Source organism: Leopardus geoffroyi, chromosome A1 (genome assembly GCF_018350155.1).
Source record: "Leopardus geoffroyi isolate Oge1 chromosome A1, O.geoffroyi_Oge1_pat1.0, whole genome shotgun sequence".
Lineage (NCBI taxonomy): Eukaryota > Metazoa > Chordata > Mammalia > Carnivora > Felidae > Leopardus > Leopardus geoffroyi.
Window position 1 is genome coordinate 123,878,650 of NC_059326.1, and position 19,644 is coordinate 123,898,293.

Consider the following 19,644-nt stretch of genomic DNA (forward strand, 5'->3'; position numbering starts at 1 on the left):
GTGGCAGGATTATCTTACTGTTTTCTCTACTTTTGTGTATGCTTGAGAATTTTCATGAGACTTTTACATAAAAGAATTTTAAGAAATACAGCTCATCAATACAGGTATGGGTCTATCGATGGGACAGTAAACTTTCATGAAAGAAAGTATTGCTGGTCTCAAATGTTGGGGTCCTTACTAGGCTTAAAAAAGACCACTTCATGCATCTTTCAAAAACCATTTTACCCATCTTTCTCAAAAGAAGGAAGTAACATAAATCTACACACTTTCCTGGAATGTGGGATATATATTAACAAAATGCACTTTTTAATGTTGGCCTAAAATTAGAGAAATCTAACTTTTGCATTTGAACATTAAGGCTGTTATTACATGGAAGACATGGGTTTGAATTCTGGTTTAGATTTTAGTTTGAATGAAAAAGAGGAGAGTGTTAATTTTAAGAATTCAGATTCCCTGGAGGAGTTAAGATGGCAGAGAAGTAAGGGGACCAGGATTTTTCTTGGCCCTCAGACACAGCTGTATTGAGGTCAGATAACTTGGAACACCCAGGAAATCAATCTGCAGAGCAGCAGAAGGATCTCTACAGATGAAGGGAGACAGTTTGGCAGGACCAAGGGGTGTGTATGTGAATTGGCACAGATAAAATGGCATAGCCACAGAGGGGAGAGAACACTTTCTGTGGAAAGACAAAAGGGAGTGAAAGAGAGAGGGATTGTGAAAGTCCGGCATCAGAGTTAGCACAAGAGGAAAACTTCCCTAGACTACAGACTGGGAAACTAAGTATGGACAATGTCAGGTTTTGTTTTTTTTGTGTGTGTGTGTGTGTGTGTGTGTTTTTTTTTTTTGTTTTGTTTTTATTTGTTTGTTTGTTTTTTTTTTTTGCAAACAGCCTTGGGAGCTGAAACTTGGAGGTTTTGGAGGTGCATAACTCTCTCCAGAGTGGAGCTGTGGCACGTGCTCCTGTGGAGGAAGGAGCTGGCCCAGGAGTGCAGAGCATAGTGTAGTGATCTCAGGGGCACACTAGGAGAGAGCAGACCCCTTCCTGGAATACTTTGGAAAGAGGGGTTATGGCCTCCCCAAGGACAAAAGACTCTGCAGGTGCCAGCCAAAGGCCTTTCATCAGCAGGGTGGAGAGGCTTTATTCTGGAGGAGGGGAGCAGATCGATGTGGTACAGGGTCCTTTAATACATTGGGTTTTGAGGGGCGCCTGGGTGGCGCAGTCAGTTAAGCATCCGACTTCAGCCAGGTCACGATCTCGCGGTCAGTGAGTTCGAGCCCCGCGTCAGGATCTGGGCTGATGGCTCAGAGCCTGGAGCCTGTTTCCGATTCTGTGTCTCCCTCTCTCTCTGCCCCTCCCCCGTTCATGCTCTGTCTCTCTCTGTCCCAAAAATAAATAAACATTGAAAAAAAAAATTAAAAAAAAAAATACATTGGGTTTTGAATCCCAGCCAAGCACCAAGGGTAAGGCTCAGAACTGGGGCACAGGGCAAGCTGACCACCCTCGCCATTCTGTGAAGGCTGCCTGAACAGCACAGGCTGAGATTCCCAGTCTGGGGAGGAGAAATTGGGGTGATGCCATTTTCCCCAAAACACTATTGGGGCTTCAGAGAGCAGCACAGTGGACCCCAGTGGAGGTGGGACCCACTTACACCAAACCCTGTCCCTCAGTGCCTGGCCACTGATTACTAGAGGAAGACTGACTGACCCAATGCAGCCAGATTCTACTCCAGACCAGTATAGTCACAAGCAACAACAGACAAAAATTGTTTTTCTTCTTTTTTCTTTCTTTCCTCCCTTTTTCTTTTGGAATCAGGCTCATAGTTTCTGATTTGTTTTTTGTCATTTCCTATGTGTGTGTGTGTATATATATATATATATATATATATATATATATATATTCTCTTCTACTTATTTTTCTTCCTTTTCTTTCCTATCCCTTTCCTTGGAATGAGCCTTATAGTTTTTTGATTGTCTGTTTGGTTTTCTTTTCTCCCCTTTCCTTTTTCTCTTTTTATGAAATCAGGCTCCGCCCCCCCCCCCCCCCCCCCACCATTTTTCTCCAGAGTCATTTCAACAAACAAATCAAAGCACACCTAGTTAAAGGTCTAAACACCACCACTGCAAGCAAGGAAGACCTCTGCAGAGGGCTGACCAGTGGGACAGAGCAGCCAAAATACAATAACAGAGTGCATGCAGCATACAGCAGAAACACTTCCTGGAGTCCCAGGCCCTGGACAGTGTATGACCCCTTTTTAATACAGTAGTACTCTCAGATGCAGAACACATAACATGCTTTTAAAACACGCAAAAGATAGAAACTTAGCCAAAATAACAAAGATGGAGGAATTCTCCCTAAAATAAAGGTCAAGAAGAAATCACAGCCAGAGAACTGCTCAAAAGAGGTATAAATATTATATCTGAATAAGAATTTGAAATAACAGTCCTAAGACTAATAGCTGGGCTTAAAAAAAGCACAGAAGACACCAGAGAAATACTTGCTGCAGAGATCAAAGACCTAAGAACTTGTCAGGATGAATTTAAAAATGCTATAAATGAGATGCAAAATAAACTAGATACAGTGACAACATAGAAGAAGCAGAGGCAAGAATAGGTGAAATAGAAGATAAAATTACAAAAAATAATGAAGCTGAAAAAAAAAATGGGAAAGGAAACTACTAGATCATGAGGGGAGAATGATAGAACTAAGTGATTCCATGAAATGAAGCAATGTCCCTATCATATGAGTTCCAGAAGAAGAACGAGAAAAGGGGACAGAAGGTTTATTTGAACAAATTATATCTGAGAACTTCCCTAATCTGGGGAAGGAAACAGGCATCAAAGTCCAAAGGGACAGAGAACTCCCTTTAAAATCAACAAAAACACAACATAGCATAGTGAAACTTGCAAAATACAAAGATAAAGAGAGAATTCTGAAAGCAGTGAGGGTCAAAAGGTCCTTAACCAAAAGGGTAGACATGTAAGGTTAGCAGCAGACCTGTCCACTGAAACCTGACTGGCCAGAAGGGAGTGGCAGGAAATATTCAATGTGCTGAATAGGAAAAATATGCAGCCAAGAATCCTTTATCCAGCGACGCTGGTATTCAGAATAGAAGGAGAGATAAAGACTTTCATAGACAAACAAAAACTAAAGGAGTTTGTAACGTCTAAGCCAGCCCTGCAAGAAATTCTAAGGGGGACTCTCTGAGTGGAAAGCAGCAAAGACTACAAGGACCAATAACATCATCAGAAACACAAAATCTTCAGATAACACAATGGCACTAACTTCATATCTTTCAATAATCACTCTGAATGTAAATGGACTAAATGTTCCAATCAAAAGACATAGGGTATCAGAATAGATAAAAATATAAATCCATCAAAATGCTGCTTACAAAAAACTCATTTTAGACCTCAGGACACCTGCAGATTGAAAATGAGGGGATAGAGAACTATCTATCATGCTAATGGTTGCCAAAGAAAGCCAGAGTAGCCATACTTACATTAGACAAACTAGACTTTAAATTAAAAGCTGTAACAAGAGATGAAGAAGGGCATTATATCATAATTAAGAGGTCTATCCATCAAGAAGAGCTTAACAATTGCAAATATTTATGCCCTCAACTTGGAAGCACCCACATATATAAATCAATTAGTCACAAACATAAGTAAACTTAAGGATAATAATACCATTATTGTAGGAGACTTTAATATCCCACTTACAACAATGGACAGATCATCTAAGCAGAAAATCAACAAGGAAACAACAGCTCTCAAAGACAAACTGGAATAGATGGACTTAACAGATACATTCAGAACATTTCATACAGAATATACATTCTTCTCAAATACACATGGGACATTCTCTAGAATAAATCACATATTGGGTCACAAATCAGCCCTTAATAGCTACAAAAAGATTGAGATCATACCACACATATTTTTAGATCACAACACTATGAAACTTGAAATCAACCACAAGAAAAAATTTGGAAAGCCCTCAAATACATGGAGGTTAAAGAATATCCTACTAAAGAATGAATGAGTTGACCAGGAAATTAAAGAAGAAATTAATGGAAGCAAATGAAAATAAAAAGACAAAAGTCCAGACCCTTTGGGATGCAGCAAATGTGATCCTAAGAGGAAAATACATTGCAATTCAGGCCTATCTCAAGAAAGTAAGAAAGGTTCCAAATACACAACCTGACTTTATACCTAAAGAAGCTAGAAAATGAGCAGCAAATAAGCCAGTAGAAGAAGGGAAATAATAAAGATTAAAGCAGAAATAAATGATATAGAATCCAAAAACTAACAAACAAACCAATAGAACAGACCAATGAATCTAAGAGCTGGTTTTTTGAAAGAATAAACAAAATTGATAAACCCTGGGCCACACTTCTCAAAAAGAAAAAAGGGAGGACCAAAGTAAATAAAATCATAAATGAAAGAGGAGAGATCACAACAATTACCATACAAATACAAACAATTACAAGAGAATACTATGAAAAATTATATGCCCACAAACTGGACAATCTGGAAAAAATGGACAAATTCCTAGACACTCACACACTACTAAAACTTAAACAGAAAGAAAGAAAATTTGAGGGGTGCCTGGGTGACTCAGTGAGTTGGGCATCCGACTTCAGCTCAGGTCATGATCTTGCAGTTCATGGGTCCAAGCCCCACGTCGGGCTCTGTGCTGACAACTCCGAGCTAGGAGCCTGCTTCAAATTCTGTGTCTTCTTCTCTCTCTGCCTCTCCCCCACTCACGCTCTGTCTCTCTCTCTCAAAAATAAAACAAACATTTAAAAAAAAAAAAAAGAAAGAAAGAAAATTTAAACAGGCCCATAACCAGCAAAGAAATTGAATCAGTTATCAAAAAAATCTCCCCACAAGTAAGAGTCCTGGGCCAGATAGCTTCCCAGGGGAATTCTACCAGACATTTAAAGATGAGTTAAATACCTATTTTTCTCAAAGCTTGCCAAAAAAATAGAAATGGAAGGAAAACTTCCAAACTCATTCTCTGAAGCCAGCATTACCTTGATTCCAAAACCAGACAAAGACCCCATTAAAAAGGAGAATTATAGGCTAAGATCCCTGATGAACATGGATGCAAAACTTCTCAACAAGATACTAGCAAATCGAATTCAACAGTATATGAAAAGAATTATTCACCATTATCAAGTGGGATTTACTTTTGGGCTGTGGTACTGGTTCAACATTTGCAAATCAATAAACATGATACACCACATTAATAAAAGAAAGATAAGAACCATATGATCCTGTCAATAGATGCAGAAAAAACATCTGACAAAATACAACATCCTTTCTTGATAAAAATCCTCAAGAAAGTAGGAATAGAAGGAACATACCTCAAGATCATATAGGCCATATATGAAAGACCCACTGCTAATATCATCCTCAGCAGAGAAAAACTGAGACCTTTTCCCCTATGGTCAGGAACATGACAGGGATGTCCACTCTCACCACTGTTATTCAACATAGTGTTGGAAGTCCTAGCCTTAGTAATCAGACAACAAAAAGAAGTAAAAGGCATCTAAATTGGCAAGGAAGAAGTCAAACTTTCATTCTTCGGAGATGACACGATACTCTACATGGAACACCTGAAAGACTCCACAAAAAAACTGCCAGAGTTTATATATGAATCCAGCAAAGTTGCAGGATATAAAATCAATATACAGAAATCAGTTGCATTTCTATACAACAATAATGGAGCAGAAGAGATATCAAGGAATCAATCCCACTTACAATTGCACCAAAACTCATAAGAAACCTAGGAAAAAACCCAGGTAAAAAGAGGTAAAAGATCTGTATGCTGAAAACTATAGAAAGCTTATGAAAGAAGTTGAAGAAGACACAAAGATATGGGAAAAATTCCATGCTCATGAATTGGAAGACTATTGTTAAAATGCTGACACTACCTACAGCAATCTACACATTCATTGCAATCCCTATCAAAATAACACCAGCATTCTTCACAGAGCTAGAAAAACAATCCTAACATTTGTATGGAACCAGAAAAGACCCTGAATAGCCAAAGTCATGTTGAAAAAGAAAACCAAAGCTGGAGGCATAATTCCAGACTTTAAGCTGTATTACAAAGCTGAAATCATCAAGACAGTATGGTACTGGCACAAAAACAGACACAAAGATCAATGGAACACAATACAGAACCCAGAAATGGACCCACAAAGATATGGCCAACTAGTCTTTGACAAAGCAGGAAAGAGTATCCCATGGAAAAAAGACAGTCTCTTCAGCAAATGGTGCTGGGAGAACTGGACAGCAACATGCAGAAGAGTGAAACTGGACCACTTTCTTACACCATACAAAAAACAATTCAAAATGCGTGAAAGACCTAAATGTGAGATAGGAAACCATCAAAATCCTACAGGAGAAAACAGGCAGCAACCTCTTTGAACTAGGCTGCAGCAACTTCTTGATATGTCTCCAGAGGTGAGGGAAACAAAAGCAAATATGAGTTATTGGGACCTCATCAAGATAAAAAGCCTCTGCACAGCAAAGGAAACAATCAATAAAACTAAAAGGCACGGACAGAGGGAAGATATTTGCAAATGACATCTTGAATAAAGGATTAGTATCTGAAATCTATAAAGAACTTACCAACCTCAACACCCCCCCAAAAAAAAAAAAAAAAAATACTCCAGTGAAGAAATGGGCAGAAGACATGAATAGGCACTTTTCCAAAGAAGATATCCAAATAGCTAACAGACACAGGAAAAGATACTCAACATCACTCATCATCAGGGAAATACAAATCAAAACCACAAAGAGATACCACCTTACACCAGTCAGTGTGACTAAAATTAACAACTCAGGACACAACAGGTGTTGGTGAGGATGTGGAGAAAAGGGAACCTCTGGCACTGTTGGTGGGAATGCAAACCTGTGCAGCCATTCTGGAAAACAGTATGGAGTTTCCTCAAAAAATTAAAAATAGAACTACCCTATGATCCATCAATTGCACTACAAGATATTTATCCAAAGGACGCAAAAATGCTGATTTGAAGGAGCACATGTGCCCCAATGTTTACAGCAGCACTATCAATAGCCAAACTATGGAAACAGCCCAAATGTCCATTGACTGATGAATAGAGGAAGATGATGTGGTACCTATATACAATGGAAAACTACTCAGCCATGAAAAAGAATAAGATTTTTCCATTTGCAACAACATGGATGGAACTAGAGTATATTTTGCTAAGCGAAATCAGTCAGTCAGGGAAAGACAGATAACATATGATTCACTCCTATGTGAAATTTGAGAAACACAACAGATGAACATAGGGGAAGGGAAGAAAAAATAAGGTAGAAACAGAGAGGGAGGCAAACCATAAGAGACTCCTGAATACAGAGAACAAACTGAGGGTGGCTGGAGGGGAGGTGGGTGGGAGGATGTGTTGAATGGGTGATGGGCATTAAGGAGGGCATTGTGGGGATGGGCAGTGAGTGTCATATGTAAGAGATGAATTACTGGGCCCTGCTCCTGAAGACAAGACTACACTGTATGTTAACTAATTGAATTTTTAAAAAAGGAGGGGTCACCTGGGCAGCTCAGTGAGTTGAGCATTCAACTTTGACTCAGGTCTGATCTCACCCTTTGTGAGTATGAGCCCTGCATTGGGCTCTGTGCTGACAGCTCAGAGCCAGGAACCCGCTTCAGATTCTGTGTCCTCCTATCTCTCTGACCCTTCCCCTTTCACACTTTGTGTCTCTTTTTCTCAAAAAATAAACATTAAAGATTAAAAAAAAAAAATTCGGACTCCCTAATCCTTTTCTCAGATTCAGGGATTGAACCTCTTCTCTGCCATTTAAGAAGTAAGCAGTGGAGTGGTTGGGGAACCAGTTCTTGGAAGTCTTACCTCAAACAGAATTAATCGTTTCCTGGATTAATCCCCAACACACTAGGAAGGAAGCCTCACTTTTCCAGTCCCTTCCCCATTTCCTTTCTCTCTTATAGGGACTCATGTACCTGACATTCTTTGCCAGGTTTCCTATATTCTTCCCCATTGGTCCTGTCATGACATCCTATGCAATGCTCAGAAATCCAAAAAGTAAGAGTCCTCTTGGGTTGATGGAGACAACCATACTGGTTCCTATGCAAAATGTGGCTGGGGGAACTAGAATTCTGACCTAAGTCACTGGTACTAGATTAGAAACAAAAGGAGTCAGACAGCAATAAACTCTCCCAGTTCTTTTATTTTGTGTAAATTTCATGACCACAAAGCCTATACTGACATTCTTTCTCTCTTTTAAACAGAGATTAAGGATGCAGTTAGGAGTTCACTCTATTAACACTGATGCCATGGAAATTTCTTTTTAAAAATGAGGTATTTGGTTTACTGTCCCAAACAGTAAATGTTTGGACAAACTGCAGAAATGATCTAGCAAGTAATAAAATGAAAGTGAATACATTCAAACATAAAACAGAAATAGCATCTGGCAATAGTTGCTGTGACACCCTGAGAATCTTTACTGTAGTCAAAATAAACCTATGCACCTTAAAACTGTAAAAGCAAAAACCAGCGTGATTTTTCCTAAGGGCTTACACTTCTACTCAGAAAAGACAGTGAGAATGAGGAGGTGGTGAATATGAAAAGAGATAAAGATCATTGCCCCCTTTTCGACTCTAATCAAAATTACTCATTAATGGACCTCCATTTCCCTTTTTCTCCCCCCAAATTATCTTAGGAAAACATTTAGAATTACAGCAATAACACCATTTACAAGTGAATTTATGTGGAATTGTTGTCAAAGTTGAAAATACCACAAAAGATCTTGAGAAAACATTGAGTATTTCACATAAAAAACTGAACGATCAAATTAGCCAGGCCCAAAATGATGATGAAAACGTGAAAGATTAATTTCGGCCATGTCAGACGGTCTTCTTGGTGGAGGGAAATTATATAGATGAGAGATGGATATATGAATACAAAGGCCAGGCCGCATGCTGCTCCTGAATACCTGTGAAATAAAAACTTTTTGGATTAATATTAATCTTGCATTTTGTTTTTGCTGATTTACAATTAAGGTTAAATATAGTACCATTTAAACCCTCTTTAGTCTAATAAGGCAACAAAATTATTTTTGATTCAAGTGTTGTAGACATAATGCATGTCAGTTGAAAACATTTTACTTGCTAAGCTAATATAAAATATTATTTCCTGTTCATCTTTATAGCATCTGCTTGACAGAGTTTTTTATGCATCTCTCCAATCTCCATAGTTCTTCTATGTCTCCATGTTTGTGGCTGCTTCCTCAGAAACATCTGGAGACAGGCTTCCTATCTTTGATCTTTTATAAACTAATTATGCATTCTGAGTCTTTGAAGGACTGCTAGCATCTGCTTGAGAAGGAGAACAGATGAGTATCTCTGTGGTGTTCAGCATAATTATCAAAGATAGTAACAAAAATACCTCAACAAAAGACTGTCAGATCCGCACTTTCTTCTTCTTTACCCTATCCTTAGCTTAACAGAAACTTGAAAATCCATTATATTCAATAAGCATCAGGCCAATGCTCTCTCCTGATTCTTGCTACTTTCTTAGGTAAGGGTCTTCAAAAAAGTGACTCAGCCCTGCTTTCTATAGTCAAGGAAATCAGCCCAGTATTCCATGAGAATTTGAGGTCACAACTTCACTCCCCATCTATTCAACCCATCACAACATTTTTAGAGAAAATATATTAAGTAAAGAGCCATATGGGATCTAAACTCCCATCTCAACTCTTACTCTCTGACTGCAACTCACAGTGAAACACGTTCTTGAGTAGAAATGGATTTAAAAACTTAGAACACAGCCTTAACATACTAGAGATCTTCAGGTACTCCAAGAAGTTATAGATTTTATATAAAATTTTTTTTATCTTGTATAAAGAGAAAAAGGTATAAAAGAAAAACAGAAGGGGAAAGATGCCCAAGGGATAATGGGGCTTCTAGAATCAGGAAGAAGCAGTGATGGAAGATCATGAGCACTTTGACAGCAGAGAACTACATTTGAATGTTACCAGTTTTAAATACAATAATTTCATATAATTAAATTAACAACAACGACAATATCAACAGGAAAACCATAAAAATAAAGGCCAATATATGAAGGGACAGAGTTTCCTTATAGGCTGTACCTTATGATTCCTCCTATGTTTGGGTAGAAACAGGCCATGACTACTCCAGCTCCCACAATAATTAGATTAAGAATCAGCACGTGGAAAATGCTAGAAGTTGAAGAGTTTGGAAGAAAAGATAAAAATAAAAACAGGCAAATTATAACCATTAATATGAGAATAAAATTCATTACTAATATTTTTAAAATGAAAATGTCTTAAACTTGACAATAAAATCGCAGCAAAAATTGAAGGCAATGATAGTACTCAATGATAGTGACGGGATAGTGACCTTGCTCCTTTTGTGTAAATATATGAATAGGTTAAGATTTGTCAGAACAAACTAGTGTGTATCAGAGTTCACAACCTTTGGTCCATAATTGCATTTGGAATTTCTTAATAAACAAAAATATGAAAAAAGCCATTAACTTCAAGATATTTGTGGCAAAACCAGAAGTATCCTAGATATACAGCAAGGTAATAATTTACCTGATGGGATATATTAAAAAGTATTCAAAATAACTTATCATTGTTACCTAGATGGTAAAAAGTCATCTAGACAACTTGGAAAAAAGCTAGCTAGATTTTTACTACAGAAAATCTGAAAACATTTGAAAAGATATCAGAAGGAAATATACTAAAAAGGCAGTAATAATTGTGTTATGATTTGGGATTTGGAGTAATTTTGCCCCTTTTCTGTATTTAACAAACTTTCTATGTGTTTTTCTGTAAAGTATTTATTTACTTTAAGGGAAAAGGCAAAATGGGCAGGTTTTCATCCTTCAGGTTCAGTCACTTAAAGATATTCAGTGAATAGAAAATAATGAATAGAAAAATAATGTAGGGGTGCCTGGATGGCCCAGTTGGTTAAGCATCCAACTCTTGATTTTGGCTCAGGTCATGATCTCACAGTTCTTGAGTTCAAGCCCCACATCAGGTTTGTGCTAACAGCGTGGAGCCTGCTTGGGATTCTCTCTCTCCCTTTTTCTCTGTCCCTCCCATGCATGTGCTCTCTCTCACTCTCTCTCAAAATAAATAAATAAACTTAAAGAAAAAGAAAAAGAAAAAGAATGGACATAAAATTTGATGCTCAAGAAATAACTCCATTTCCCAAAAAGTTGATTCTTAAAAGCCAAATTTATACCTTAAAGCAACCTTGTGAGCCCAGGTTATCAGAAGGTAATTAAAACCCGATAAAGATTATAGAGAATAAGGAAAAATATTTACACAAATAAGCAGTTAGTCCTACATCCTCATGAATTACAAAGATATTCAGGCTTCCAGATCTTATTATTTATCTAGAAACTCCAACTTTAAAAATTGCTCCAGAGCTTTGAGACAATGGCTCTTTTGTTATTTCTGTGTTATAAAAGGAAACAACGTTGTGTATTTTCCAAAGAAGTGGTTCTGAGTGTAACCACAAACCCCAGGGAAGTTCCCAATACCTTTTCAGGAAGTCACTGAGGTAAAAATTAATTTCAAATCATAAAAGACATTACTTGCTTTGCAAAAGCAATTGTAGGTAAAACTGCTGGCCCCTTAGCATGGATAGACAGTTGCACCATTTTGTATTCTATACTGTATGCTTTATTGCAAAACACTCTCAAACAAATAGTCCTTCATAAAAAAGTAAAAGTTATTAGTTTTATTAACTTTCATGTTTTGGACACACACCTTTTTGCTATTCTGTGTGATTAAACAGGAAGTACATAATACAGCTTATCTGCTGCACGGTGAGGTATAATGGTTGTCTTGAGGAAAAGTACTTGTGCAACTGAGCTGGAGAGCAACCTAGCCCTTTTTTCCAAGGAATGCTATTTTTATTTGAAAGGCAGACAAACTGTGGTTCTTCAGACTTGGATGTTAGACAGACATTTTCTTTTTTTTTTTTTAATTTTTTTTTTTTTGACGTTTATTTATTTTTGAGACAGAGAGAGAGACAGAGCATGAACGAGGGAGGGTCAGAGAGAGAGGGAGACACAGAATCAGAAACAGGCTCCAGGCTCTGAGCGGTCAGCACAGAGCCTGATGCAGGGCTCGAACTCACGGACTGCGAGATCATGACCTGAGCCAAGTCGGCCGCTTAACCGACTGAGCCACCCAGGCCCCCCGACAGACATTTTCTTAAAAACGAAAGCTTATGATCTTGTCACTTCAAGGAAAACATGTGTATGTGTTGTCAATGATAAAATTTGAGCTTTCAAGTAAAAATTAGAATTTTGGACAGCTTGTACTTGCCACCCTCAGTTTGACAGTTTTTCAATATTTAAAGAGGTTTATAATGAAATTGGTGGCAATATTACGAAAGTGGGTTTTGATATTATAAGGAAGTATGTCAACATTTGGAAGATCTGCAGAAATCAGTGAAATGATATTTTCCAGGTGACTAAACATGATGTTACAAAAACATCACGGGTAAAGTATCCAAAGCGTAAGACAGACCAATGGGTTTTAATATAACTGAATTTCTGATTTGACTAACTTATAGGAAACTACCACTTGTTAAAATTTGGCAAAGTATCAAAGAAGAATATCCATAATAGTCTGAAAAGGCTATTAAAAGACTGCTTTTCCAACAACATGTCTATGTGAGGGTAGATTTCCTTCATAGATTTTAATGAAAACAACATATTTTAACAGACTGAATGCAGAAGATAGGAGAATCCAATTATCTTCTAGCAAATCAGAGTTTTGAAAATGTGGGGTATCTTGCTGGCTTAGTTGGAAGAGCATGTGACTCTTGGTCTCAGGCTTGTGAATTCAAGCCGCATGTGGGGTGTAGAAATTACTTAAATAAATAAAACTTTAAAAAGTTTGGAAAATGTAAAATAAAAATTTTTTGGGAAACAATTATTTTTCATAAATATGTTATTTTAAAACAAGTAATAGTTTTATATTATTGCTTTAAAAAAATATTTTATTTAATGCTTATTTACTTTTGGGGGGTGTAGAGGTAGAGAGAGGGAGACACAGAATCTGAAGCAGGCTCCAGGATCTGAGCTGTCAGCACAGAGCCCGACGTGGGGCTCAAATTCATGGAGTATGAGATCATAACCTGAGCCGAAGCTGGACGCTCAACCGACTGAATCACCCAGGCACCCTATTAATGTTCTTTAAATAAATTCATTAATACTTAAAAATTTTTCAGTTTTAATTTTTCATATGTTAAATATTGATAGATATAACTCACAAAAGGTAAATACAGTTCCTGGGGGTTCTCAATAAACTTTAAGAGTATAAAGGAGGTACTGAGCTCAAAAAAGTATGCTCTGAATCATACAGTCTGTAGAGGACTTGTAATTGCAGGATAAATGGTAGTGTGTTCCTGGTGGTAGAGAAAGAAATGCAATGTGAACATGAAAGGGAAATTTCAGACTATTTCCAAGAAGAAAAAACATTCTAATAGCCACCATTATGCAAAATAATGGCAGAAAACAGGAATAATTCATTTACCTAGAATTTTTTTCATCTATGTCTTCATTGTATTTATTTTATTCTGGTGAATGTAAATACAACACAGGGTATAAACACAATAGGAGTCTTGTATGTACCGAAATCCAACCTTCAAGATGAGCAATGTTAGAACTATAGCTGTTGCTACTATCAATGCTAGAGACCTGATACCTCTGGACTTTTGCTTTCATAGATTTTCTATTTTTAAACAAACATATTTATATTAATTATTTAGTTAATGAGGGAAAATACTGCATTACTTCACTTTGGAGAAGAACTGATGAAGACTTGTTTTAGCTGGTTACTGTAAATGTAATTACAAAATTTTTTGTATGAAAGTTTTCTTCATTTAAGACCATTTATTTCAAGTAAAATAAGTTAGGACTAGGTACTTTTTACGAGGATGAATCTATACTAAAACTTAATGTTAGCAGGAGTTAACCAGGAATCCAGCATCAAGTTGTAGGGAAACACTGAAGCAGTTTATGAAAATTTCTTTTGGATGAGGGTGATTAGCTTTGAACAGATTTTCAAAAGGACTCAAAACTGCTCTATCACCAATAAGAGACTGAAAACTATAGCAGTAGTTACAGGAACAAATAGGAATTTAAACTTGTTATATATCTCACCTTCAATTCTAAACAATTATGATTTATGTAAAAATGCATGAATGTTAGGGGCACCTGGTGGCTCAGTTGTTTGAGTATCCGACTTTAGCTCAGGTCATGATCTCACGGTTTATGCATGAGTTTGAGCCCTGTGTCGGGTTCTGTGCTAACATCTCAGGGCCTGGAGGCTGCTTCGTATTCTGTGTCTCCCTCTCTCTCTGCCCCTCCCTGGCTCATGCTCCGTCTCTCTCTCTCTGTCTCAAGAATAAACATTAAAAAAATTTTTTTAATGCATGAATGTTAATAAATATATGAGTAAATACTAATAATCAATAACTAATATAAAAGAGTTGCTTCTCATTAGCCATACATTGCCAATACAGGTACTATATACTATTAACTTCCTGGCAATGTGTAAATAAATTGGCAGCTAAAATGTAAGATAAACATAACTGATATCAGAGCTAATATAACTAAACTAGAGGGGATTATCTTTATTTATTAAAAAAAATTTTTTTTGATGTTTATTTATTTTTGAGAGAGAGAGACAGAGTGTGAGTGGGGGAAGGGCAGAGAGAGAGAGGGAGACACAGAATCAGAAGCAGGCTCCAGGCTCCGAGCTGTCAGCACAGAGCCTGATGTGGGGCTCGAACTCACGAACCTTGAGGTCATGACCTGAGCTGAAGTCAGATGCTTAACCGACTGAGCCACCCAGGCGCCCCGAGGGGATTATCTTTAAATCAATCTGGACAAGGAAGTAGATTCTAATTTTAAAGCTCTTCAGGGAAAAGAACACCAGTGACCTATCTTTAGTAACCATTTTCATTAGGCAAATTTTTATAGCAAAAGGATCAGTCACATTTTAAACTGACCTGTTTGCACAGTCATTTGTTGCTTGGCACATCTTGCTGGCCAAGAGAAGAGGAGCCCTTACCTAGGATAAATGTCACCGAAGACATGGCCCAATAGCTGAACTCGAGCCAAATAGCCTAGGAGTGGGTATACAGTCATCATCTGGAACAGCAGGAATATCCTTGCAATGAAGGACAGGATGTCACTGCTAGGGAAGTTGTCTAAAAAATTCTAATCCAAGAAAGATAATGAAGTAATGTTAAAAATCAATTCAGTATATACAAATTTATATAATGGAATGTCTGTTTTTTTTGGAACATAGGTGCAACTCAAATTGTGGTTTGCTCATCCACAAACTGTTTACATTAACTATTATTCTTCAATGAACCAAGTACAGAAATTGAAATAAGTGTTTAGAAACTTTGATACAAATTTGACATTGCCGCATTTTTATTCAGTTTTACAAAAGTATCAGTCTTCAATTGATTTGACATTAAAACAAATGACAAAGAAATCTTCTCCTTCGCTCTGGATCACCTTGTATCATTACTATTTGCAGGCTATAACTAAAAGAAGGATTTATTTTTATTTCCTTTCATGATTTTATCCACTTTAGTTTGGCATCTAAAAAAAAGTTAATCAGAACTTTTTTTTTTAATTTTCAAATAAGAATACCATAGCTATTCCTATTCCCAAGGGAGTGGCCTTTATATGGGATTGTTCACATTGGGGGAATTTTCAGCAAGCATCTTCCTGCCAAAGAACTTCTGGAATCAAGGAAATCAAGAGAAGAACATTTCAAGCTATCATAACAGTAATAACTCAAACTTATTTCTCTTATAAAGATGAGAACATTATTAATGTTATTATGCTGAAATAACTCTTATAATCCATCCATAATAAATCACACTGTATATTCCACAACACTCTTATTGGAGGAATTTCTTATTGGAGGAATTGGAGACTAGAAAAAAAGCCATCTGTAAAATGCTATTTTTGTGAGAAATCTGTCAGTCACATTAAACTAGAAACTATACTATTCCTAAATTTATGATAGGCCAAATCAAAGAAAGTATTACTTATAGTAACTTTTTTGTAATTTTTTTCTTTAATTCATTCTGTCTTTCCCTCTCTTTTTAATGGTTAAATAGTCTTTCTTTGTTTTACTGGCTGCCATGCAGTACAAAATGAGTGTTAGACCTATTATTGGGGACTGATGAGCAAAGACATCAGATTATCCAGGACATTTCCAGATCTGGGCTTTGCAAAATAAGGAGATTGAATGTATTCTCAGTGGAGGTTTTATAAATTCATGAATAGCACCAGTAACAGTTTTCCAAACAATAATAATAGTATGCACACAATAGGAATCATCTATTTGAGTACCAAAAGAGGCCAGCATACAGTATGCTTTCTCAAGAATCTCTTTTAAAATCTATGGTGTATGTATTATACTGCTTCATGAGATAGAAAACTGAAGTTCGGAAAGGATAGGGAAGGTGCCTAAATTCTCACATGTACAGTAAATAGTAGAGATGGTATTCAAACCCAGGTCTGTCTGGTATTGTATCTTGCTACTGTCTCACCCTGCCTGCTTTGCAGATATGAATGTATAAACAATCACAAAGAGAGGGTACCTAGTGCCTTACCTGCTCTATGCAATCTTTGGTTAATGGTGGTGAAGGAAAAGAAGCAAAAACCAGGACTCCAATATAGAGGTAGGTTAATGTCACCAGCATATAAGCAATGGACAAGTCTCTCACCTGTAAAAAGAGAACAAAATTCCCATGATACTGAATAAATTTGCAGTTAAGTCTGCCTGAATAGACTAAATAAGAAAACTGACAAATAAATACAAGATTTATCTTTTTGCTATGTGTGTTTGTGTGTATGTGCCTTCCAGGTATCCAATCTGTTCACAGAAACTAAATAAAACAAAATTCACATACTTTACAATTAACCTGACTTTTTTTTTTTTTTTTACTATTTTGGAGTATGCAGATTAAGCTACAAGTTGGCAGATTTAGTAAATTAACGTAAGTGGTGACTCAACAGAAAATTATGACTAATTTCTAAGGTAATTTATTTACCAAATTATAAAAACATTTCACTAAAAATAATAAAGCTAAGGGACAATAAGAAAGCAAAATAAGCCATCTTCAGTATGACCGACAGAATTAAAATTCCTTCTTTTAGTAAAATGACTGTGTTAAACCATCAAAGCATGCCTAGGCTGAAAGAAACTGGTACACATTAAGAAATATATTTAATAAAGAAGAAATGCTAGTTAAAGGGCAGACAGTAAGCAGGTATCAAAGACAAGCTTAATAAACCTAAACAGTAAACAAAAGGAAATCAAAAGGCAGCTGTTCAAACAGCTGCACAATGTTATTATTGGAAGCAGTAAACAAATGCAGCATATTAAATCAAGTGGGTTGCTTTCTTCCACTGCTGCTCCTACCCTCCTGACCTCCTACCCCCATGTGAAGTAAAAAGCTCCAAGATATTTAACGCAGCCAGCTGTCAGATCCAAACAGAACAGATCCCACAGCTCACGAATCTGGTCTCCATCACCACTAAAGTTACAGCCAAACAATTCAGCACAACTAAATTATGGCAAGAAGCCTATTCATTTTTCATTTTAAACACAAATTGCTTTGAAAGCTAAGAAAACAGATAAGAAAAAAATTATATACAATTTTACTTTAGTTTGATAACACTATAAGAAAAGTGAACATTTGGCATTAAGGAACATTACTGATCTTTTGGACGACTCTTTCCTTAAATGGGTTGAGCAATAGTAGAAACTTATAAACTTGAATGTTGATAAATTCACTTAAAAGCAAGTAACAAACTATGAGAAATCCTAATGTTAGGTCTAAGTAGACAATCAACTTGAAAACAAACCAGGATTCTCTACCCTGAACTACATGGTGGACAGGCCTAAGAAGCTACAGGAGCTTAGACTATGCAGGATGATTCTAGCATTCTCAAAAAGCTTCTAACTGTTTAGGGTTGCGGAAGGAGTGGCTTACCTAAACTCCAGGGGGCTTTCAAAGTCTTTCCTCTTTAAAGTTCACGAAGCCTAGGGCCCATTTCAGGCTAGCCTTCGGTCACTCCTAAGGTTGTCTCATGGTCTTGTATAAGATGAACAGAAATGAATCTGGCAACTCTAACTTTCATAGCAAAGGGTAGTTGTCTCCTGTTACGATGTTTAAAAGTCCTTCTACCACTGGGGCACCCGGAAGGCTCAGTCAGTTAAGTGATTGACTCCTGGTTTCAGTTTAGGTCATGATCTCGTGGTTCATGAGTTTGATCACCACATCGGGCTCTGTGCTGACAGCGTGGAGCCTGCTTGGGATCTTCTCTCTCCCTCTCTGCTCCTCCTGCATGTTTGCGTGCTCTCTCTCTAAATAAATAAGTAAACTTAAAAGAAAAAAAAGTCCTTCTACATTCAACCTACTCAACACCAGTCAAAAACAGAGGTAGTCTTATAAAATGCAAAATCTCGAGGGGCCAAGATGGCTGTGTCAGAGACAGCTATACAGTCTTCAGCCTATATAATAGCACCTAATTGCCACATTATTTTGGCCAGGCTTTCTAAAAAGATGTGTACCTTAGTAGACTCTGGGGACAGTCTGATGAAGCTGAAAAGTCTAAGATGCAAGAGCTTCCTAAACAGATAGTTTTTCCTTCTGCTTTCCTGTTCTTTTTATTATTATTTTAATTTTCATTTTTAACGTTTATTTTTGAGAGAGACAGAGATAGCATGAGTGGGGAAGGAGCAGAGAGAGAGGGGGACACAGAATCCAAAGTAGGCTCCAGGTTCTGAGCTATCAGCACACGGTCCAGTGCAAGGTTTGGACCCACCAACTGTGAAATCATGACCTAAGCTGAAGTCAGACTCTTAACTGACAGAGCCACCCAGGTGCCCCCTGCTTTCCTGTTCTTATAGCACTGAATATATACCTGAAATGCAGCACCTTTTAGAGTGTATTGCAGTTGTCATTAGTTTTTATTATAAAAGTAATATATGTTTCACAATATGAAAGATCTTAAGTGGAAAGAAAATGTCCCTCAACACCCAAAAAGTAGCCAAGGTTAATGGTTCTTGTATTATGTTGTTATGTTAATTTTTCTATGTATAAGTTGTTCCATATTACTAGATTATGAGATCCCTGAGGACAAGGACTGTGTCTTTCTCGTCTTTATATCCTCAATGCCCAGGACAATACGAGGCACACAGGTAGAACCTGGTAAATGTACAGAAAAAATAATAACTAAGCTGGTTATAGTTATTAGGCAGTTATTACATTGGCTAGGGGTTACACTATGCACTAAGCCCTTTGTATGTATTATCTCATTAAATGTAAGTATGATACATTTCTTCATTTTATAGATGAGTAAACTAGTGCAGCAAGGTTACAAAACTTGTTCATGGTTACAAAGAAAGTAGCTGGTGAAGTCAGCATTCAAATCAAAGATGTTATGGCTCCAAATTGCATGCCCTTACTACTGCAATGGAGAAATGATCAGTGTTGAATGCATTTGTGTCGTAGTTAGTAAATAATACAGAGAACAAAGATAAAGA

The 19,644-nt window shown here is 37.0% G+C and overlaps 1 protein-coding gene across 8 annotated transcripts in view; it reads right to left on the minus strand.

Moving 5' to 3' along the window:
• Positions 1-8,220: 8,220 nt before the first annotated feature.
• The window catches only part of SLC38A9 (solute carrier family 38 member 9), an 86,383-nt gene continuing 74,959 nt past the window's right edge, over positions 8,221-19,644 (minus strand). For 7 of the 8 annotated variants that reach the window (XM_045493476.1, XM_045493435.1, XM_045493428.1 and 4 more), the window contains 4 exons: positions 16,703-16,816; positions 15,136-15,284; positions 10,162-10,251; positions 8,221-9,003 (listed from right to left, as the gene is read on the minus strand). In XM_045493476.1, coding sequence (XP_045349432.1) covers positions 8,838-9,003; positions 10,162-10,251; positions 15,136-15,284; positions 16,703-16,816 — 519 coding nt within the window. In that variant the 3' untranslated portion in view covers positions 8,221-8,837. Of the gene's footprint in view, positions 9,004-10,161; positions 10,252-15,073; positions 15,285-16,702; positions 16,817-19,644 lie in introns of all 8 variants that reach the window. The other variant, XR_006715932.1, reaches the window with a different exon arrangement.